General features: G+C 43.6%; 1 protein-coding gene across 2 annotated transcripts in view; it reads left to right on the top strand.

Moving 5' to 3' along the window:
* The first annotated feature begins 1338 nt into the window (after window positions 1-1338).
* LOC141133104 (aspartate aminotransferase, cytoplasmic-like) overlaps window positions 1339-24032 on the top strand; it is a 60118-nt gene continuing 37424 nt past the window's right edge. The window contains exons 1-5 of one of the 2 annotated variants that reach the window (XM_073622249.1): window positions 1339-1546; window positions 1632-1708; window positions 5473-5642; window positions 7859-8040; window positions 14043-14160. In XM_073622249.1, coding sequence (XP_073478350.1) covers window positions 5525-5642; window positions 7859-8040; window positions 14043-14160 — 418 coding nt within the window. In that variant the 5' untranslated portion in view covers window positions 1339-1546; window positions 1632-1708; window positions 5473-5524. Of the gene's footprint in view, window positions 1709-5472; window positions 5643-7858; window positions 8041-14042; window positions 14161-24032 lie in introns of both variants that reach the window. The other variant, XM_073622248.1, reaches the window with a different exon arrangement.

Below are 24032 nucleotides of genomic sequence, written 5' to 3'. Positions count from 1 at the left end.
CACCGCAAAAAGCACTGCAGAAACGCTCAAAAGCAACATGCATAGATGTGAATCGAGCCTAAAAAAGGAAAACTTTGACATGCATTATTTTACAGTCACAAATCAAATATTCATTTGTTTATATGGTGGGAGTGGAGGATATTTTACTAGTCCTTTGCTGATGATCTTCTTATACAGCAAGTGGACTAGATAGGGTCTGTATGATTAAAAACAGTGGACTCTCCAGCGGCACCCCATTCATTAAGGGTACATGGGCGCCGCCCCCCCAATCCATGTGTCTGGCCCCTTTCAGGACACAGGCTGCATGGATTCCAATGTGGGGTGGTTGTTTTTTGAAGCACCAATTAGAGCCAGAGGCTCTAATAGGCTTCAAAAAAGGGTGGGCATGGGGCGCAGAGAATGCGCTCGGAGCCCACCCAGGTGTGTGAGAATGAATATTCAACAGCCCTCAAATTCTCCACTCGCCTACTCCAGTGGAAAACGAGGGCTGGCGAGCATCGGCTGCCTGGGAGCGGGGGGGGGGGGGTGAGCGAGCACCACCGGCAGGTAGGGTTGAATGGCGATCGCCCCGGGGGAAGAGAGAGGGGAGGAAGAGGAGAGCCGGTCGGATCACAGAGCGGGGATTTCCTGCTGTAACAGCTTACATTAGAATTGCCTCCGCTCGCCATCACACACAGCCCTGCCTCCTGACCCAGCGGCCATGATGGACAGAATGCCGGTCCAATACTGGGATGTGTTCTGTCTCTCGCAGGTTCCAGGTCAGGGGGCGGGGCTGTGTGTGATGGCGAGCGGAGGCAATTCTAATGTAAGCTTTTACAGCGGGCAATCACCGCTCTGTGATCCGGCCGGCAATCCTCTTCCTCCCCTCTCTCTGCCCCTGTGATGATCTAGCCGCCCTCTCTCTTCCTCTGCACAGGTGAGGCTGCAATGATGGGCACAGGTGAGGCTGCAATGATGGGCACAGGTGAGGCTGTGATTGCCCGCCATGGATGGGTTAAGTACACCGACCAACACGACCAGGAAGGGGTGTTGGGGGCACTGTTTGCCGCCCCCCCCCCCCCCCCCCCCAAAAAAAAAATTACCACCAGCCACCACTGGGAGTCTCTGCCATTTTATTACATCAAATACACATAATACCCTTTGTATTTAAAGTTTTTTGTAGTACTAGTATTTGTAGTTCCTGTATAATTCATGGTATGAACTGGCTCACATCAAATATATAATGTAAGTTTATAGCCAAAAATATGCAGATTTTAATGTCTGCAAAAAATGAAAAGATTGCTGTAGAGGGGAACTGGTTAATAAGCCAGTCTTCGTTCTCTTTAATAAAAGGAAGACTCAGGGTAGCTGCGGCTGTGTTGACTGACTGCCGTGGTAACAAGAGTCATTCAGATTCTGTTGCCAGCCAACAACCAAGAAAAAGGAAACACTTTTTCTGTCCGAACATAAGACTCTGTAGATACAAAGCCCAGGATACTGACAGGTGCCCACAGGCTATGTGCACACAATAGTCACGTGACCAGTACCGTGTAAACCTGTCTGATAGGTGAGCTTGTGGAATGATCTCCTACTATTATTATAGTGCTGGGTGTAAAAATGAGAAACATGTCTGCGTTACCTCTCATCTCTAGGAAAACAGAAGCTTTAGGAATGCTCTAGAAACTTCTCTGATCATGGACGTCATGAATGAATAATCTGATTTTGGCAGGTAGGCACCATTCTAAATCTTTCTTTGGATCTCTCTAACGCACTGATTTCCAATTCTTTTACTGTCTGCGGGGAAAACATTTGCAAACAAAATAATTGTTGTTTTCTGTAATTTTTAATTTAATTTAATTTTTAATTAAATGTAGTATTTTATTCAATTAAATAATTTGTTTTTGTTGTTGATTCATTATTTTTAAATTGCTGGTATTCTTTAACTACATGTTGCCACTAAATGATATCGGAATATAATATCAATTTCCCAAATTTTTACTCCATAGGAGGAGGCTATATAATGGAGTTTGCAGCTTTTGCAGCTGCTTTGTACTTGGTTATTGCAAAAAAAAAATGTAAATACAATTTTTTTAAAACTATTTTTTAGAATAGAAAGAAGAATCTTAACAAAAACAATACTATACAGCCATACATTGTGACTGGGAGTGTATGTCAGAACTAAAAACATAAATATTCAGTACATCTCTGCAATACATGCACATTTTCCCTTGTATCTCTGTAAAGCTGTATTAAAACAGATCTTCATTGTATCTGAGCGCCATAAACCAAAAACAGAATTTTCATTCATTTTTAATATTCAAAGCAAACTCGCCCATCCATCCATGTCTCTATACTTTATTTTGTTAAAAAATCACTAGCATTTTTGGCTGTGGCCATCTTGAGTAAGGGCAAATGATTCATGTATCATTTACTTCCTGGAATTCATCTGCCCTCAGCGTGCTGAGCTGAGAAAACCCCTCATCCTCTCCCCCCCCCCCTTCTGGAGACTCTTAGGATGTACAACATCATTTGCCTAGACAGGAAACCAGAAAGAAACTGAAGAAATGTAAAAAAAAAAAGTATACAACAACCAAATATGATATTAAGACAATGAAATGTGAATACTGTGTTATAAATGAACAGCACATTAAAGCAGAGTTTCACACAAAAGTGGAACTTAAACTTTAAGCACTCCACGCCCCCTTACATGCCACATTTTGGCATGTCAATTTTTTTTTTGGGGGGGGGGGGGGAGGGTTCCTAGTTTTGACAGGTACTCAGCTCCCACTTCTGCTGCCTACGTTACTCCTCCTCTCCCCCCTCCCTCCCTGCAATCTTCTGGGACACGTCACAGGTCCCAGAAGATTGCCCGACCACTGAGAAGGTGCGCACCTGGCTGTGGAACCGCAAGCTGTCACAGCCGGGTGCCCACACTTGCAATGCTGGCACTGCACAAAGGAGAGGAAGAGCAGCGAGTCTTCGGGCGGCCACATCACTGGATGGTGGGACAGGTGAGTGTCTGTTTATTTTAATTCAGCAGCTGCACTCTTTGTAGCTGCTGTCTTTTAATAAACTTAAAAATGACTGGAACTCCGCTTTAAAATAAAGTCCCAAAAAATGCTAAAGTGAAAAAAAATCTATTTATGTAAGCCCAATCTTGAATAAAAAACTACACTAAAAAATAAATGTAATGAAAAATATAGATTTAAATGCACAGTCCTATGATAGGATCAGCAATATAAACGTATTGGTAAAAGCACAAAGTTCAGTGAAAAGATGTGCCCAAACAAATTGGTGGTATCTTGAAAAGTGAAGAGGTGATCCAGTACTATGCTCCAGAATCATCCACTGCACCCCTGTGAAATGAACACTCACCAGAAAAGCTGGCTGACTTTACAGCAGCAAACATGCACTAAGTGTAGATCCCCTATCTGTTGTGGGGAAGGCATTTCAGCAACTCGCAGCATCTAGGTGTAGCTGTGGTAAATAAAGCTCACCAGGAGCCAGATGAAATCTCCATAGTGTAGTGTTTATTGGATAAAAGACAAAACAAAAAAAATCATAAAAACATATGACAATGGGTGCCACTGCCGATGGACAGTGGCCTGACGTCAGCACTAGTGTCTCCTCACTGATCCATTTTGTCCAATAAGACGTTATCAAGGGGTCAAATAGGATATACTTGACTATGTATTTATTGGTGCTATCAGTATGAGGATTACAAATAATCAATACTGATTGGAAGAGTGAAGTTCTACTTTAAACTCAGCTTTTTTTATTTATTAAATTGGGCCCTTGGTGGTGTACCATAATGTGCTGCTATACACAGCATATTAGCAAATTATGCTAGACTTACCTGCCAAACATAGCCTTCCAGCTGGTCTTCCACCTTTACCTGGTTTTTCTGTGGGTTTTGCTCTCTCTGGCTGCATGAATGGCCAGGCCATGATGACAGAAGTTCCACGCGCATGCATGTGACTTCAGAGTGGGTGCCATAAGCATGGTTTGAGACATGCACACCTCAGATTACATTAACACTGATGGGCAAGGAGAGGCATTCAGTCGCTTCCTGGTTTCTGGCCTAGGCCAACGTGATGTCATACATCCCAGAAGTCCTTATGGACATTTTTTCTTTCATCTGGAGGAAAGACTTTACCCAAGCACACCTTCCTGTCTGCATGCCTGAGCTAAGGGCAGAAGGATTCCAGGAAGTAAATGCTACATGATTCATCTGACCTTACTCAAGATGGCTGCAGCTATATGCTGGGGGGGTTCAAAGTTATTTCTCAGCAACAAGAAACATTGGAGACATGGATGGATGGGTGAGTTGCTTTGTATATTAAAAATTAATTAAATAGTGTTTTGGTTTGAGGTGCTTTGATACAGTTAAAAAGGAGCTCCAGCTCCCCACCAAAAAATTTAAAGTCTACAGCTACAATTTCTGTAGCTGTAGACTTTTACTATTAGGGCACTTATCTGTCCAGGGATTCCGCGATGTCCTCACCCAAGCCAATTCTTGAATCGGCTCTCGGGTGCTGGTGCCGCCATCTTGGGTAGGGGAAACCGGCAGTGAAGCCTTGAGGCTTCACAGCCAGTTTCCTACTGCGCATGTGCGATTTACACTGCACTTTCTCAAAGGGCTGGCTGCAGCAAAGGCCAAACTGCCGGCTAAATTCAGGGGCAGACAAGCGGAGCTTCGCTTTTTGGGTGGAGCTCCACTTTAAGTTCTGCTTCTTGCCCTTGACCATAAGTACTTTTGTAGAGGTCTTTTATGAATGCTATGCTTTCAAATGTAAAACACAGCATGGGCTGCTTTGACTTTCTTTCCCTGCAACTTCATACCTCCCAACTATATGTGATGGGAAGGAGGAATGCATTATTGGACAATGCATATATGCAAATGACAAGCCCTTGTGCGGCCATATGGTGTGACCAAATCCCTATATTTGCTTATTATGTTCAGGTGCTTTAAATAGCCTTGTAAGATTTTAATGACATTTTTGTTTGCGCTATAATCTTTTGTTCTGTTTGTATGGTCTTATACAGCATCATCTTTATTGTAATGCATAGTTAGAGTGTCTTTGTTTGTCTGACAAGCCCTTGGCACACGGACCACGAGGAATAATGCATATAAAAATGATGATTCAAACCAATTTTTTTATCACTACTTTCCCTTCATGTTGGATTAAATCATTTTGACTCAAAATTACAGATAATATTTAAAGGTTGGATTTAGTGCAGTAAAACACTTTTGACAGTTAAACAATAAATTTTTTTCATATTGAGATCCTTACATCAGACCAAAAAGAGGGACAACTGAGGAAGAGAGAGGGACAGAGGAATTTAATTCCAAAAGATGGGCTTTCCCTCAAAATGAGGGACAGTTGGAAGCTATTGTATGTAACTTGGAGAGACATCAACTGCCTCATAAACCCCAATTTTAGAGTAATTATCAAACTAACCTTCCTATGTAACAAATTATATTTTTTTCAGCAGTGAAGCAGGTTTCTAACCGGTGCTTAGTGAAGAAGCAGAGTGAAGAAAGATGACAAGTCTGTCTGTGTTTATTGATGTTCCAAAAGCATCTAAGTTAAGAGATGAGCAACAGGAAGAGGCTTTTCTCAAGGACAGAGACCGGAGGAAGATATTTCTGGGGCAAAAAGGTTTATTCATTTTTATTTATTTATTAAAAGTACCTATATAGCGCTGTCAATTTATACACCGCTTTACATATTAAATATTGTACATTCACATCAGTCTCTGCGCTCAAGGAGCTTACAATCAATCTCACATACATACACAATTTAGACAGGAGCCAATTAACCTACTAGCATGTCTTTGGAGTGTGGGAGGAAACCGGAGTAACCGGAGGAAACCCATGCAGGCACAGGGAGAACATGCAAACTCCAGGCAGGTAGTGCCGTGGTTAGAAGGACCCTAGTGCTGCAAGGCAGAAGTGCTAACCAAAGGTTAGGACTAATGTTTGGATCAATAAATAAATAGTAATGGTATCAACACAGAGTGGTACTGTGGATACAATGGAGGTAAACAGTGCCGTGTCCCATTTAATTATGAGAAGATTTAAAGAAGAAGGACATGGACTTTTAAGGCACGACCAGACAAATTATACAAAAATATATTTTTATTATAGACATAGAAAATTTATATTAAAATCTACATTCATAAATCAAATACTATTTGAAATAAAGCGACTGTATTATAACCGGTTATCAACTACATGGAATCTGGAAGATGAGGATATCATTCCATTGTGGTAGTGGATCCACGAGTACGGCTATAGCCGTACTATAGGAAAGGTAGGGGATAAATGAGCGCCCCCGCCCCTCCTGAACCATACCAGGCCGCATACCCTCAACAGGGGGGGCTGTGGGGTGGGGGACTGCCCCCTACCCCAAAGGACCTTGTCCCCATGTTGATAGGGACAGGGGCCTCTTCCCCACAACCCTGGGCTGTGGTTGTGGGGGTCTGCAGATGAAGGGGTTAACAGAATCTGGAGCCCCCTTTAACAAGGGGGCCCCCAGATTCTGCCCACCCTATGTGAATGAGTATGGGGTACATTGTACCCCTACTCATTCAGCAAAAAAAGTGTCAAAAAGAAACAGAAACACACACACAGCTTTTGACAATTCCTTTATTTAAAAAAAAAGAATGTCCCCAAAGTAAATCCAACGTCAATCATGACGTCCGCTGCCACTGTCAGACTTGAAAGAGAAGAGAAAAAACTCACCGGCCCAGACGAAGGTTCCTACCGACTGTCTGCTCCTCTGTCTGACAGTTCTTAAATAGCTAAGGGGGGGGTCAGCCGGTGATGTCACTGGTTGGCCCTGCCCCATGCGATGCCACCGCCCCAGCATGCTCCTGGCTGGTGATGTCACATGGGGCGGGGCCACCCAGTGATGTTGCCTGCTCCTCCATCTGACAGTTCTTAAATAGCTAAGGGGAGGAGTCAGCCGGTGACGTCACTGCTTAGCCCCGCCCCATGTAACGCCACCGCCCCAGCATACTCCTGGCTGGTGACATCACACAGTGCGGGCCACCCAGTGATGTTGCCGGGTGGCCCTGCATCTTAGCTTTTTAAGAAATGTCACATGGCAGGGCAGACAGACTGCGGGAGCGTTGATTGCGAGCAAAACTTTTTTTTTTCTTTTTTCGGGTCCGGCGGTGATGGATCTACATCGGGGGACATTGTTCTTTTATTTTCTTTAATAAAGGACTTATTAAAAACTCTTGTACTGTCTTTAGTCACTGGTACACTTTTTTTTTGGTGAATGGGTAGGGGTACTATGTACCCCATACTCATTCACATAGGGAGGGGTTGGGATCTGGGGGCCCCCTTGTTAAAGGGGGCTTTCAGATTGTGATAAGCCCCCCAGCCCACAGACCCCCACAACCACAGCCCAGGGTTATGGGGAAGAGACCCTTGTCCCCATCAACATGGGTACAAGGTGCTTTGGGCCAAGGCATGTGGCCTGGTATGGTTCCGGAGGAGGGGGTAAATACTGCATAATCGTTTTTGTTATTATTTGTCAATTGAGGTTTTTTTTAACCGCATGCAATAATTTATGCAAATGAGACATGCAACTGTGTTATTGCATGCGGTAAACATTAGTGAATTGACCCCAAATTCATATTTTATTCTGGAGCAATCAAAAGGAGTGACATTCTGGATTTTCAGATCAGCTGCACTGCATATGCAATCATTGGTATTACCAGTCTATGGTTATAGAGTTTCAGTTGCATTAAACTGGTTTCACAATCTTTTTCCATATTTAGTTTTTTGAATGTTTACAATAACTTTACCTGTGCTAGACTCTTATGCACAGAATGAAAATGTTAGGTGTTCCTTTTTGTTCCATAGTGTTTTTGTCTGATGATGGTCTGCCATGGGTTCCTTTGCCAGTGAAGAAGGTATATTTGCAGATACTCAATGATCCGACAAGAAATTATGAAGATTTGCCAGTAGGTGGAAATCAAGAATTTCTCAGAGGAGTGACGGAACTGGCTTTGGGAAAGAACAACAAGGCTATCCTGGAAAATAGGGTAAGTGGTAGCTTTTCAACAGGAAACAAAATATCAGATCTTTTTTTCAGGTACATTTCAGTGTTGAAGTTGTGTACCAAAGATCGTTACTGAGCTAGAACTTACTTATTCTGCTATCTATTACTATCTCTGGATTATTTTTCACCAACTATTTTACTCTGTACTTGGGGTTTTATTAAATTCCAGATTAAGGATATAATATTCAGTACATTACTGGTTGTATGTCAGCCTCATTAGAGTCGCTAAAATGTAATCTTTATTAAATTTACAATAAATTAATGCTACTTTTTTTTTTTTTACATACAGTCAGGTCCATAAATATTGGGACATCGACACAATTCTACTCTTTTTGGCTCTATACACCACCACAATGGATTTGAAATGTAACTAAAAGATGTGCTTTAACTGCAGACTTTCAGCTTTAATTAGAGGGTATTTACATCCAAATCAAGTGAACGGTGTAGGAATTACAACAGTTTGTATATGTGTCTCCCACTTTTTAAGGGACCAAAAGTAATGGGACAATTGGCTGCTCAGCTGTTCCATGGCCAAGTGTGTGTTATTCCCTCATTATCCCATTTACAAGGAGCCGATAAAAGGTCCAGAGTTCATTTCAAGTGTGCTATTTGCATTTGGAATCTGTTGCTGTCAACTCTCAATATGAGATCCAAAGAGCTGTCACTATCAGTGAAGCAAGCCATCATTAGGCTGAAAAAAACAAAACAAACCAAATCAGAGAGATAGCAAAAACATTAGGTGTGGCCAAATCAACTGTTTGGAACAGCCCTAAAAAGAAAGCACGCACCGGTGAGCTCAGCAACACCAAAAGACCCGGAAGACCACGGAAAACAACTGTGGTGGATGACGAAGAATTCTTTCCCTGGTGAAGAAAACACCCTTGACAACAGTTGGCCAAATCAAGAACACTCTCCAGGAGGTAGGTGTATGTGTGTCAAAGTCAACAATCAAGAGAAGACTTCACCAGAGTGAATACAGAGGGTTCACCACAAGATGTAAACCATTGGTGAGCCTCAAAAACAGGAATGTCAGATTAGAGTTTGCCAAACAACATCTAAAAAAGCCTTAACAGTTCTGCAACAACATCCTATGGACAGATGAGACCAAGATCAACTTGTACCAGAGTGATGGGAAGAGAAGAGTATGGAGAAGGAAAGGAACTGCTCATGATCCAAAGCATACCACCTCATCAGTGAAGTATGGTGGTAGTGTCATGGCGTGGGCATGTATGGCTGCCAATGGAACTGGTTCTTTTGTATTTATTGATGATGTGACTGCTGACAAAAGCAACCAAAGAGTTTTTTAAGGGAAAGAAGTGGAATGTTATGCAATGGCCAAGTCAATCACCTGGTCTGAATCTGATTGAGCATGCATTTCATTTGCTTAAGACAAAACTGAAGGGAAAACACCCCAAGAACAAGCAGGAACTGAAGACAGTTGCAGTAAAGGCCTGGCAGAGCATCACCAGGGATGAAACCCAGCGTCTGGTGAGGTCTATGCGTTCCATACTTCAGGCTGTAATTGACTGCAAAGGATTTGCATCCAAGAATTAAAAAGTGAAAGTTTGATGGATGATTGTTATTTTGTCCCATTACTTTTGGTCCCTTAAAAAGTGGGAGGCACATATACAAACTGTTGTAATTCCTACACCATTCACCTGATTTGGATGTAAATACCCTCAAATTAAAGCTGAAAGTCTGCAGTTAAAGGACATCTTGTTTGTTTAATTTCAAATCCATTGTGGTGGTGTATAGAGACAAAAAGATTAGAATTGTGTCAATGTCCCAATATTTATGGACCTGACTGTATATTTTCGTCCATGAAAATTTGGAGGGACATCTCAGATCTTTCATAGTAGAGTTATTTTCTTTATTCCATCTCAACTTTTTTCATATTTCTTATACACCATCCTCATCATTTTTCTAAAGTTCAGTTTCTTCATTATTTCTGATCTTTACACATTATTTCTATTTTCTATCCTACCAAGATTTTTCTCTCAATCTCCATCTCTCTTTTGATCTTAATTACTATCTTTCTTCTTGCCTCTACTAGATTTCCTCTTTCAAGATGTCTTTTGAAGTCACCCCCTAACTAATTTCATTACTTCTACAACCAACACGCAACATGTTTTGCCATTAACTTCATGGCTTCCTTAGGAATATTAAACTGTGTTATATGTGACAAAGTGACAGCTCTCAGTGCAATCTTGATCATAATGGTGTACAAAATTATTGCAATATCCAAAAAGCAATTGAGGCCATTTCCTGTGAAAAAAATCCAGAATCCTTGGACTTACCTTCAGCCCTGCTCCTGAAATCATTACTGTTTGGCCTTGTCTGCTACATTACTGTCTTTGCAGAAAGAAGTCCTCGGCATGTGCTTACAGCTCACCCATTCATTCCTATTGCTGGTCTGTACTTTTGATGGCCCACAGCCATCCAGAGGAGTATATGGCGCAAGTCTTTGCAACAAATGGGGCTAAGGTCATGTACTTTGGTAGGTGGCTGCCACTCAGCGGGAAAGATTTGAAAAAACTTCACTTTAAATAAAGTTGTCCTTTAACCAGTCTTCTTATACTATGATATAAGATAACAATGTGCTTGTCATTAAATTAAATCTTATAAAAAAATATTTAGCCATCTTACATGAACGGTTTTCTTAGATTAACCAGACCCTTTTATTATTTTTAAGTTTGCACTCAAAAAATGACAGATACCCTGTGGGTAAAACCTTTTTTTTACTATATGTCAAACCCCACTCCATGATAAAAGTGAATATTGAATATCGAACCCAAATTAATATAAGTGAAAGCTGCCATAAGTAAAAGAAATCCTTCACCAATAATAAGTATAAAGCTAATCCTTATGTAATACTGCGCTAATCTACAAGATGAAAAATATATAAAAAAATAATACCATATGTCAAACCCCACTCCATGATAAAAGTGAATATTGAATATCAAACCCAAATTAATATAAGTGAAAGCTGCCATAAATAAAAGAAACTAGGGGTGCACCGAATGGGTTTTTTGGTGCCAAAACAATACCAAAAATGAAAAATACACTAGGCCGAAACCGAAACCAATACCGAAAATAAACAGTTTTTAAAAAATATTTATATTTTTATATACAATTTGTATTATATTCGACTTTTTAATTAATATCTTCAATTTAAATTAATATGAATTTATTGTTGGCCATTATTGGAACCTTTGGTGCAAGAAAAGTTCAAGAAAATTCAGTCCACAGTCACCAACCATCTCTTGTATCATGTCCCCAGTCTCTAACTATCTGATACAGGAGATGGTCAGAGACTGCAGACATGCTACAGGAGATGGTCGGAGACTGCAGACATGCTACAGGAGATGGTCAGAGACTGCAGACATGCTACAGGAGATGGTCAGAGACTGCAGACATGCTACAGGAGATGGTCAGAGACTGCAGACATGCTACAGGAGATGGTCAGAGACTGCGGACATGCTACAGGAGATGGTCAGAGACTGCAGACATGCTACAGGAGATGGTCAGAGACTGCAGACATGCTACAGGAGATGGTCAGAGACTGCGGACATGCTACAGGAGACAGTCAGAAACTGCTAACAAACAACAAGAGTTGGTCAGAGACTGCGGACATACCACAGGAGATGGTCAGAGACTGCGGACATACAACAGGAGATGGTCAGAGACTGTGGACATGCTACAGGAGACGGTCAGAGACTGAGGACATACAACAGGAGATGGTCAAAGACTGCGGACATGCTACAGCAGACGGTCAGAGACTGCGGACATGCTACAGGAGACAGTCAGAGACTGCGAACATACAACAGGAGTTGGTCAGAGACTGCGGACATACCACAGGAGATGGTCAGAAACTGCGGACATACCACAGGAGATGGTCAGAGACTGCGGACATACCACAGGAGATGGTCAGAGACTGCGGACATACCACAGGAGATGGTCAGAGACTGCGGACATACCACAGGAGATGGTCAGAGACTGCGGACATACAACAGGAGATGGTCAGAGACTGCGGACATGCTACAGAAGATGGTCAGAGACTGAGGACATACAACAGGAGATGGTCAAAGACTGCGGACATGCTACAGCAGATGGTCAGAGACTGCAGATATACATCAGGAGATGGTCAGAGACTGCGGGCATACAACAGGAGACGGTCATTGATTGCGGACATACCACAGGAGATGGTCAGTGACTGCGGACATACCACAGGAGATGGTCAGAGACTGCGGACATACAACAGGAGATGGTCAGAGACTGCAGACATACAACAGGAGATGGTCAGAGACTGCAGACATAGTAGAGGAGACGGTCAGAGAATGCAGACTTGGTACAGGAGATGGTCAGACTGCAGACATGATACAAGAGACCAATGCAGCCTCACCAGTGCCCGTCAGTTCCCTTCATGCAGCCTGCCAGTTCCCCTCATGCAGCCTGTCCATTCCCCTCATGCAGCCTGCCTATATCCTCATGCAGCCTGCCTGTTCCCCTCATGCAGCTTGCCAGTTCTCATCATATGCAGCTTGCCAGTGTCTGGATGCAGAGTCACCCATCCCCGGATCAGAGCGGCATCTCTGTGTGTCCTGTCCTGGAGCTGTGAATTGAATTGCCCGGGCGGCTGCAGTAACAATGTTCTGCCTCCTGTAATCACATCACGCTGATTCAATGTCCCGCCATTGGATCAGTGTGCCGTCTGTCACAGGAGGCGGGACATTGTTACTGCAGCCGCCCGGGTAAATCAGCTCCGTGACACACGGAGATGCCGATCTGTGGGGAGGGAGGAGAGGAGGAGGGAGGACTGGAGCGAGCCAGGAAGACGCCCCCTCAATGGGCGGCACCAGGGGTCAGGGGCCCGCACAGGCCTGTCCCCATTTTCAGCCCCATTATCGTCAAGATTTTTCTTTCGGCAATGCGCCGAAAACACCATTTTCGGTCTATATGTTTTGGCGGCCAAAATTTCGGTACATCCCTAAAAGAAAACCCTTACCAATAATAAGTATATGGCTAATCCTTATGTAATACTGCGCTAATCTATAAGATAAAAAAAAAAAAATATATATATATATATATATATATATATATATATATATATATATATATGTGTGTGTGTGTGTGTACAGTATGTATGTACAAAATAAAATAAAAACAGAAAGAACAATACATTAACCTAAAAATATGTTAGGCCACCTAAAAAAACATTCACACAGTAAACCCAGTCCACATATTCTTTAGTCCTTGGTTTACACACATTTAATCATACTTCTTATATCCATTTATACACCACCACGACTTGAGGTTGTAGAGTGCAGCCTCCCACCACCCTTATGGACATACACTCACCAGCTACAGTTGCCCAAACAACCAGTTTGGGCTAAAACAGCATAAGATCCCATACAGATGAATAGATGGAAAAAACAGAAGTCTCCCAGCATATCCTCTTTCAGGCTTTCACCTAGTTTCTTTCTCAGATCCAACCCATGAAGCACCTTCCTTCTAGCTTTAGAATTATTCCTTCTGGAGTTCTTTTTTTCCACTTAGGACTCTGTTGACAGTACAATGCTGCCACGATCTCAGGACACAGGACCAAAAAACAGAGCATTATAGAACAAGTTAAGATTCTATACAGCATGACACCGTCAACTTCCAAAGCTATTTCTCCCACCCACCTGGACACTGTGTGGATGTTTATGAAGAAATTGTTACTTGGTACATTTCTATGTTTTTACACACATAGGTGGTCTAACATATTTATAGGTTAATGTATTGTTTATCCTGTTTTTATATTAGTTTGTATATACATATATACAGCATATTTTTTAAAATATATTTTTCATCTTCCGGATTAGCATCATATTGAATAAGGATTAGCCTTATACGTATTGTCATTTTTACTGTACAGTAGTTGATCCAAAGCGTTCCCCGTGTTTCTAAAATTATTTGTATTCTCTGTTCTGTTTTTAACTCCAGGCTGGTGGGATACAAACCCCAGGAAGCACAGGCGCTTTTATGCTTGGCATAGAATTCCTCAGTCAGTGGTACAGCATGAACCCAAAGATGTCAATCTGTATTCCTCATCCTGACTGTGGTATGTTTCAGTTTTTATAGAATGGTGTTTTATCCTCATTTTAAAGGCATCAACCTGTATCACAGAAGGATATAAAAAATATTTTATTGTTTGATGAATGATATGGATCTGAAGGGCTTGGTTAAAAATCTCACTTACTTTATGACTAATGTCATGTATGTCTGTAAGTGAGGACAGACATCATTAAGAATCTGTTATTAATTACAGGGCTTTTTTCTTAGAGAATAGGTGCAGGACCCCACCCCTCAACCCCACCCCTATTCCCACTCCCAATACCACCATTCCTTGGGAAAGAGAAGTAAAGTGATCTTTACTTCTTCCTCCTGTCCCCAGCTCACCTCCCCACCCCCCACCCCTCAACACACACACACAGGTTACCTTCCCCTCCATGCACAGGTTACCTTCTCTTCTCAGTTCACCCCCTCCTGCCCACAGCTCACCCCCCTCTCCACAGCTCACTCCCTCCTCCCTCCACCCACAGGTTACCTTCTCTTCTCTCGTTCACAGTTCACCTCCCTCCCCCCCAAAGCCCACCCTCTCTGCAGTTCACCTCCCCACAGCTCACCCTCTCCACAGTTCACCTCCCCCCACAGCTCACCCCCTCCACAGTTCACCTCCCCACAGCTCACCCTCTCCACAGTTCACCTCCCCCCACAGCTCACCCTCTCCACAGTTCACCTCCCCCACAGCTCACCCTCTCCACAGTTCACCTCCCCCCACAGCTCACCCTCTCACAGTTCACCTCCCCCCACAGCTCACCCTCTCCCTCCTTTCACAGTCCCCCCCACAGCTCGCACTCTCCCTCCTTTCCACAGTCCCCCCCCCACAGCTCACCCTCTCCCCCTCTCTCTACAGCTCACCCCCTCCCTCCACCCACAGGTTACCTTCTCTTCTCTTGTTCACAGTTCACCTCCCCCCCACAGCTCACCCTCTCCCCCTCTCCACAGTTCACCTCCCCCTCACAGCTCACCCTCTCCCCCCTCTCCACAGTTCACCTCCCCCCACAGCTCACCCTCTCCCCCTCTCTCTACAGCTCACCCCTCCCTCCACCCACAGGTTACCTTCTCTTATCTTGTTCACAGTTCACCTACCCCCCCACAGCTCACCCTCTCCCCCTCTCTCTACAGCTCACCCCCTCCCTCCACCCACAGGTTACCTTCTCTTCTCTTGTTCACAGTTCACCCCCCCACATCTCACCCTCTCCCCCCTCTCCACAGTTCACCTCCCCCTCACAGCTCACCCTCTCCCCCCTCTCCACAGTTCACCTCCCCCCACAGCTCACCTCTCCCCCTCTCTCTACAGCTCACCCCCTCCCTCCACCACAGGTTACCTTCTCTTATCTTGTTCACAGTTCACCTACCCCCCCCCCACAGCTCACCCTCTCCCCCCTCTCCACAGTTCACCTCCCCCCCACAGCTCACCCTCTCCCCCTCTCTCTACAGCTCACCCCCTCCCTCCACCCACAGGTTACCTTCTCTTATCTTGTTCACAGTTCACCTACCCCCCCCCCCCACAGCTCATCCTCTCCCCCCTCTCCACAGTTCACCTCCCCCCTCACAGCTCACCCTCTCTGCCCTCTCCACAGTTCACCTCCCCCCTCACAGCTCATCCTATCCCCCTCTCCACAGTTCACCCCCCCTCCCCCCTCACAGCTCACCCTCTCCCCCCTCTCCACAGTTCACCTCCCCCCTCACAGTTCACCCTCTCCCCCCTCTCCACAGTTCACCCCCTCCCCCTCACAGCTTACCCTCTCCCCCTCTCCAAAGTTCACCTCCCCCCTCACAGCTCACCCTCTCCCCCCTCTCCACAGTACACCTCCCCTCTCACAGCTCACCCTCTCCCCCCTCTCCACAGTTCACCTCCCCCCTCACAGCTCACCCTCTCCCCCCTCTCCACAGTTCACCTCCCCCCTCACAGCTCATCCTATTCCCCCCTCTCCACAGTTCACCCCCCTCCCCCCTCACAGCTCACCCTCTCACCCCTCTCCACAATTCACCTCCCCCTTCAAAGCTCACCCTCTCCCCCCTCTCCACAGTTCACCCCCTCCCCCTCACAGCTTACCCTCTCACCCCTCTCCACAATTCACCTCCCCCCTCACAGCTCACCCTCTCCCCCCTCTCCAAAGTTCCCCTCCCCCCTCACAGCACACCCTCTCCCCAGTTCACCTCCCCCTCCCCCCTCACAGCTCACCCACCCCCCCTCTCCACCAATCACTCTCCCTCCATCTACAGCCAGCTCACCCCTCCGCCCCCACATTTCGCAATTCACATTACCATGCACAGCCCCCTCCCCCATCCAAAATTTCACTTTTAACCTCTGTCAATATGTAACCTCTGCACACCCCCCATCTATGGCTTACACCCCCAGTCCACAATCACCTCTGCACTCCCATCCACAGCCTATCCCCCCTCCACATTTCACTTCTGTGCCCCCATCTACAGCTCTAACCCTCTACAACCCCCATCTTCCACCTCTGCACCCCAAGCCCCCCCAGCACTCCTGACCCTGTACACATTTCCCCTGCTCACAACTCTCACTTTGCACAATTTAACCCCCAATTTAACCCCCCAAGCTCTGACCTTTGCAGAACATCCCACAACTTCAGTCTCTACTCTCTCTGCACAACCAGCCCCCTTCCTCTCCCTTTCCCTCCACAGCTATCTCACCTTCATTGGTATTAGAGCCGTGCAGCAGACTTACGTTCAGTCAAATCAGGGTTTTTTTACCCTCAGCTTACTGTGCAGTCTTCTCCATGCAGCTCCTCCTGTCAGATCAGTGTAGCACAGAACTGAGGAGGAGTTTTAGAGAGCTTTACTCGGCTCCGTGCTACACTGATCTGACAGACAGCAGGTGAGGATAGCTGCCTCTGAAATCCCCCATTAATGCCGATAGTTGCGGGCACCTGTGGAGCACTTTAAGCTGGTGGAGGAAGTGAATGGTATAGAAAGCTTCCTCTACCGGCTTCTGTTTTATGTGACAGACTGCAGGGAAGAGGGCTGCCTGAGGTGGCGGAACTGTGTTCCAGCAAGTTCCGGCAGAAAAAAAGCCCTGATTAATTATAAATAAGGTACAATCGGGGCCACTGGGGCCTGTAGTCACACAACTTTTGATGGCCAAAGCAGCTAACCTCTGCTGGTGTCACTTTTTTTAAAAATAGTACATTTTCTTTTACTCTAATCTATAATCTGATCTTGTAAAAGGAGTGTATGCTGCATGGCACATCAGCCATTTTGATGACTCTGCTTATGATGTGAATGTCAGTTTGGCTGGTCTTTTTTCCACACAAAATTGACTTTCTGATCTGCTGGCTGGATCACTTGCTTTACAAGTTTTTGGTTGCAGGAGGTCCATGCATCGTCTTGTGCTGGCTGGATATATGGATATGAGAGAGTTTTGATTTAGGGCTCTTCACCCTCTGTGAATGTGGCGTAGTCCGATTTGAGGCTCATCCTCTGCCCTATATGATGACTGGCTGGACACACATACATACATAGAGTCCGCCGGTCCAGTGGACACGGTCGCGCTGCACGCGGCGGCACGTGCGTGCCTGCTATCCCTGGCTCTTAAAGGGGACGTACAGGTACGGCCATTTGCCCACCTCTGTCATTGTGTCTCCGTATATCGGCGTGCGGCAGTCGGCAACTGGCTAAACATCCTGTATCTTTATACAATGGCATACAGGTGCATCTCATCAAATTAGAATATCATCAAAAAGTTTATTTATTTCAGTAATTCAATTCAAAAAGTGAAACTCATATTTTTTATATAGATGATTTACACACGGAGTGATATATTTCAAGCATTTCTTATGGCTTACAGCTAGTGAAAACTCAAAAATCAGTATCTCAGAAGATTAGAATATTACATAACAACAATAAAAAAAGGATTATTAATAGAGAAATGTTGGCTTACTGAAAAGTATATTCATGTACAGTATAGTATGCACTCAATACTTGGCCGGAGCTCCTTTTTCATGAACTACTGCATCAATGCAACATGGCATGGAGGCGATGAGCCTATGGCACTGCTGAGGTGTTATGGATAGTGGTCTTCAGCTCATCTCCATTGTTGGGTCTGGTGTCTCTCATCTTCCTCTTGACAATAACCCACAGATTCTCTATGGGGTTTAGGTCAGGCGAGTTTGCTGGCCAGTCAAGCACAGTGATACAATGATCATTAAACCAGGTATTGGTACTTTTGGCAGTGTGGGCAGGTGCTAAGTCCTGCTGGAAAATGAAATCCGCATCTCCATAAAACTGGTCAGCAGAGGGAAGCATTAAGTTCTCTAGAATTTCATGATAGAGGGCTGTGCTGATTTTGGACTTGATAAAACACAGTGGACCAACACCAGCAGATGACATGGCTCCCAAAATCATCACTGACTGTGGAAACTTCACACTGGACTTCATGCAACTTGGATTCTCTACCTCTCCACTCTCCCCCCAGACTTGGGAACGTTGATTACCAAATGAAATGCAACATTTTCCATAGTCCATGATGATTTGGGGAGCAAAGTCATCTGCTGTTGGTCCACTGTGTTTTATCAAGTCCAAAGTACGCGCAGCCCTCTACCAAAAATTCTAGAACACTTTACGCTTCCCTCTGCTGAGCTTTATGGAGATGCTGATTTCATTTTCCAGCAGGACTTGGTACCTGCCCACACTGTCAAAAGTACCAATATCTGGTTTAATGATCATGGTATCACTGTGCCTGTTTGGCCACCATACTCGCCTGACCTAAACCCCATAGAGAATCTAGAAGATGAGAGACACCAGAGCCAACAATGCAGACGAGCTGAAGGCCGCTATCAAAGCAACTTGGCTTTCCATAACACCTCAGCAGTGCCACAGGCTCATCGCCTCCATGCCACGCCGCAGTAATTCATGCAAAAGGAGCCCTGACCAAGTATTCAGTGCATACTATACTATACATAGATATACTTTTCAATAAGTCAACATTTCTGTATTAATAATCCTTTTTTTATTGGTCTTACTGAGATACTGAATTTTGGGTTTTCCCTAGCTGTAAGCCACAATCATCAAAATTAAAAGAAAGAAAGGCTTGAAATATATCACTCTGTGTAACGCATCTATATAAAAATGTGAGTTTCACTTTTTGAATTAAATTACTGAATTAAATTAACTTTTTAATAATATTCTAATTTTATGAGACGCACCTGTATGCCATTGTATAAAGATACAGGATGTTTAACCAGTTGCCGACCGCCGCACGCCGATATACGTCGGCACAATGTCAGTGGTGGGCAAATGGCTGTACCTGTACATCCCCTTTAAGAGATGGGGATAGCAGGCGCGCGCGCCGCCGCATGCAGCGTGACCGGCCCGCTGGACGGGCGGACTCGATGTCTGCCAGTCTCCTGGTGATCGTGTCACGGATCCTCAGAATGGGGAAGTAAACAAGACATTTCCCCGTTCTGGCTTGTGTCATGACAGAGATCACTGCTCTATGTCATCGAGAGCAGTGATAGCTATCATGTGACTTGAAGCCCATCCCCCCACAGTTAGAATCACTCTCTAGGACACACTTAACCCCTTCATCGCCCCCCTAGTGGTTAACTCGTTTCACTGCCAGTGTCATTTACACAATAATCAATTCATTTTTATAGCACTGATCGCTGTATAAATGACAGTGGTCCTAAAATAGTGTCAAAAATGTCCAATGTGTCTGCCATAATGTCGCAGTCCCAATAAAAATCGCAGGTCGCCGCCATAAATAATAAAAAAAAATTAATAATAAAAATGCCATAAAACTATCCCCTATTTTGTAGACGCTATGACTTTTGCACAAACCAATCAATATACGCTTATTGCAATTTTTTTTACCAAAAATATGTAGAAGAATACATATCGGCCTAAACTGAGGAAAAAAATTGTTTTTTATATATATTTTTGGGGGATATTTATTATAGCAAAAAGTAAAAAAATATTGTGTTTTTTCAAAATTGTCGCTATTTTTGTTTATAGCGCAAACAATAAAAAACTGTGGGAAAAAAAGGACGTCAATTTTCTTTGGGTGCAACGTCGCACGACCGCGCAATTGTCAGTCAAAGTGACGCAGTGCCAAATTGCAAAAAATGCTTTGGTCAGGAAGGGAGTAAAATCTTCCGGGGCTGAAGCAGTTAAATAAAATTTCCAGTCTGATGATAAGTGCCTTTATTAGTAAAAGAGTTGGATCATGGAGGTATACAAAAACACTACAGCAGAAGTGTACAGGGATCACTGACGCGTTTCGCACTCACAGCGCGTGCTTACTCATAGCTATGAGTAAGCATGCGCTGTGAGTGCGAAACGCGTCAGCTGATCCCTGTACACTTCTGCTGTAGTGTTTTTGTATACCTCCATGATCCAACTTTTTTACTAATAAAGGCACTTATCATCAGACCTGTGTGCGGCTTCCAGGTCCCTTCGCTTTTTTCTGCCTTACCTCGCATCAGCCAGCACCTGGGACTCTCCTCTTGAAGGATGTTGTTAGCCTTTCGGCGGTGGAACGGTGGAACCTTCTCTGCCTAGCTTAAATAAAATTTCCCTATATGATCAGTTTGATACAGTGCTAATCCCCTGAAGTAGAGGATGACATTTTTTCCCCCTCAAAACACATTGGGTTCACCTTCCCATGGTTTCATACTCTGTAGAACGAGTCATTCACTAGACTGTCCACCCAATGTGGCTATAGGTGATACATGGTCTCTGTATGTTATAGGCATTGTTTTTATGCTACTTTTATATTTTTGGATTTTGTATATGATTAGTAAAATTTGATATTTTTTACTCTGTAATACTCTTGTTACACATTCTCTGTTTACCCACAAAATCCCTAGGGGTCGATTTCCTTTTGGTATTGCTATTTTGGGATGTGGGTTCATATTAGAGTTGGTCTTTTCCTCCAATTCATTCCTACGTATCTGTGGAAGAGCAGCACTGTCACCTTTTAACTGCTCTACGGATTTCAACTACAAATATCTCCTCATATCCTTATCTTTATAACATAGAGGGGAGGTATTCTTGTTTACAGAAGAGAACTAGTGAGAGCTAATAATAATGTTCGTGATTTCAGTTCAATGCACAGGAAGTTACTAACACACTAAATTTCTGTCAGGATTATTAAGTATTTATGAACTTACAGAAAATGTACTTAGCTTAAAAAGTAACTAAGGCAGTCACTACATCTAAGGACTGGTAAGCTGTACTATATTATTGCATTTAGTTACACTTTAAATACTACTAGCAGATTTTCTATTCAGATTTTAGTAGGAATGTATATGGGGAAGGTATCACTTCATCTCTTATCTCATATCAATGACAGTTTTGTCTGTGACCTCAACTAACTGCGTCCTGCAGAAACCGATATTTGCGCTCTTGTCTTTGAGCTGCTGTCATTACTAATTGTTTCTCTGCAGGTTTTAGCTGAAATGTACTGACTTAGGAAGTAACCTAGGAAATCCTACTTTTACGAGAAAATTCATTACATTTCTAATTATAGTATCTAGGCACAAGATCACTTGACTTTAACAAACGCAGATTTCTTCTTCAAGTGTTTCTTTCAGAAAGTAAAAATAGGAATATTATAAGTTGGCTTATGATCTGTGGTCCTTATATGGAATGCATGCACCTTGTGGGCAATATATAGTATTTATACTTTGTTCTGTGATGCTGTTTACTTGTGCAATTGTTGGGCTCATTACTGTGGACAGTTAAAGAATATATTACCCCAACATTTCATATTCCTGATATGTGCCTGTTGTACCATGTACTTGTGTTAAAAAGTATCTAGCTCTCTTTGTATTTCTTCCTTTGTGTGAAATACCTGGTGATCCTGCCAGTCCAACTCTACTTCCACTCTACTGTATAGAACAAAGTGCGAGACCAATGGTAAAGTCTATGTAAAAAAAACAAATATGCCTTTATGGGAGCCTCTTTATAAGGGATTCAGACTTTCAGGAGATAGAAATGCTTAGGCTACGAAGAACGCTCATTTGAAGATCGCTTTAAAGTGTGATGGGTTCATTCTAAAACAGCTACTGGAGAGATCCCTAGACTTCTCTTCAAATCAGAGTTCTTTACTGTCCAAGTAAATAACACTTAATTATGGGATGTTGGATGTATTTTATCATATTGCCTAAACTATAATACATACAGTATATAGAAAAAGGCATGCAATATCCGTAATATGTAAATTCAGTTTAGTTGTTAATCAAAATGTCCTACAATTCAATATAATCCTAGCAATAGTTTCCAGCGATCTTCACTCTTTATAAACACTTCATCCCGCAGCATATACACTGCTCAAAAAAATTAAAGGAACACTTTGAAAGCACATAAGATCTCAATGGGGAAAAATATCATGCTGGATACTTATACTTATATGGACTGGGTAACGGGTTAGGAACAAAAGGATGCCACATTGTTTAATGGAAATGAAAATTATTAACCTACAGAGGGCTGTTTTTTTTTTTTTTTGATACAATAACATTTTTTAAAGTGGTATTATGCTATGGGCACTTTCTTCTTCCATATATGAGAAACACAGAGGATTGTATCACAATTAAATACACAGATGATCCATAGAGTGCTGCACAGTGGCATATACTGTGAACGTGCAATACCCTTGTGTGGGGTGAGGAAATTTGGTGAGTGCAATTCCAAAAGGGGCACCATAAAGAGCATCAGCACTATAGGCGAAAGAGAACATGAAAGGTCACTTTTTTGAAGAGCACCAGTCACTTTATTTGGGAATATATATTTAATATATTTTGTTTATTATTTTTTTGCAACAAATTTTCTAGTAAACTGTCTGAAAGACTGCAACTACATATATGTACTGCACAATTTTGATTGCTATATATTTAATGGAGGGGTTGTAACACATATGTTTTTAAAGCACCTATCACTTTAAGGTTTTATTTAAAAGTTGCAGCACACCAGAAAAACAAACACTCATCACTTCAGATGTTTGCTAATCATTTCTAGCTTTGCATATCATTTATTCTCTATTTATGATGTCAATTGTTAGCATCAGTCACCTTAGATCACTCCAATCCTTATAGTACATCCAAGTTTATTCTAAATCACATTGCACGGCACAGATCTTATATGAACAACACCACACCTACATCTCTCCCAATTAAGTCTTAGAACAGTTCCTAACACAAAATGTAATGAACTCCTTTACTTTAATACAATCACTTCTTGTAGACTCTCAGGCCACTGAGCTCCCAGTCTCTCTCACTAGACTTGCTGATTCACTGCCACTGAATCCCTTGAGCTTTTCAAATCTTCTTCCTCAAGCATCACCTGTGCTTCCCTGCTGGGTCCCTGGCTTGGCACTCCAGATACTCATCAAGCATCACCTCAAAGGCTGGGTTCCTGGCTTGGCACCTGCTGAAGTTTGCCAATTCTTCACTGTCCCCGGTTGGTGAGAATATTGCTCCGGTGCCTGCTTCAGCTACTCACTGTGGTCCCTGGTAACAAGGTGGATGGTCCCTTAGTGGCGACAACTTCCCCTCTACCTCAGACCACGACAGGTTCCCTGGCCAGCAGAACTGTTCCTCCTGGTTGGACTGCAAGCCGCAATCCCAACCCTACACTGCTCTCTTGCTTCTGGATAGGGCCTCAGACAGCCTAGCAGCCAGATGTGCCCAGGATAGGTCCAAACTCTGGCCTAGCAGCCCAGGCAGCACAACACACAACCACCCAGACAGCCGTCCAGGTGACACAGAACCCTGATCACCTGACTCCACCAAAATATATAGGTTCTCCCAGCAGGCCAAGGGACCAAGAAAACCCCTGCCCATTGGCTGAGACACCCCATATACTCCTAATCTGTCCATGCATTGCCCTTGCCTTATCCAATGT

This window comes from Aquarana catesbeiana, linkage group LG03 (assembly GCF_042186555.1).
Source record: "Aquarana catesbeiana isolate 2022-GZ linkage group LG03, ASM4218655v1, whole genome shotgun sequence".
NCBI lineage: Eukaryota > Metazoa > Chordata > Amphibia > Anura > Ranidae > Aquarana > Aquarana catesbeiana.
Note: the sequence above shows the minus strand (reverse complement) of the source record. Positions and strands in the feature narration are given on the sequence as shown.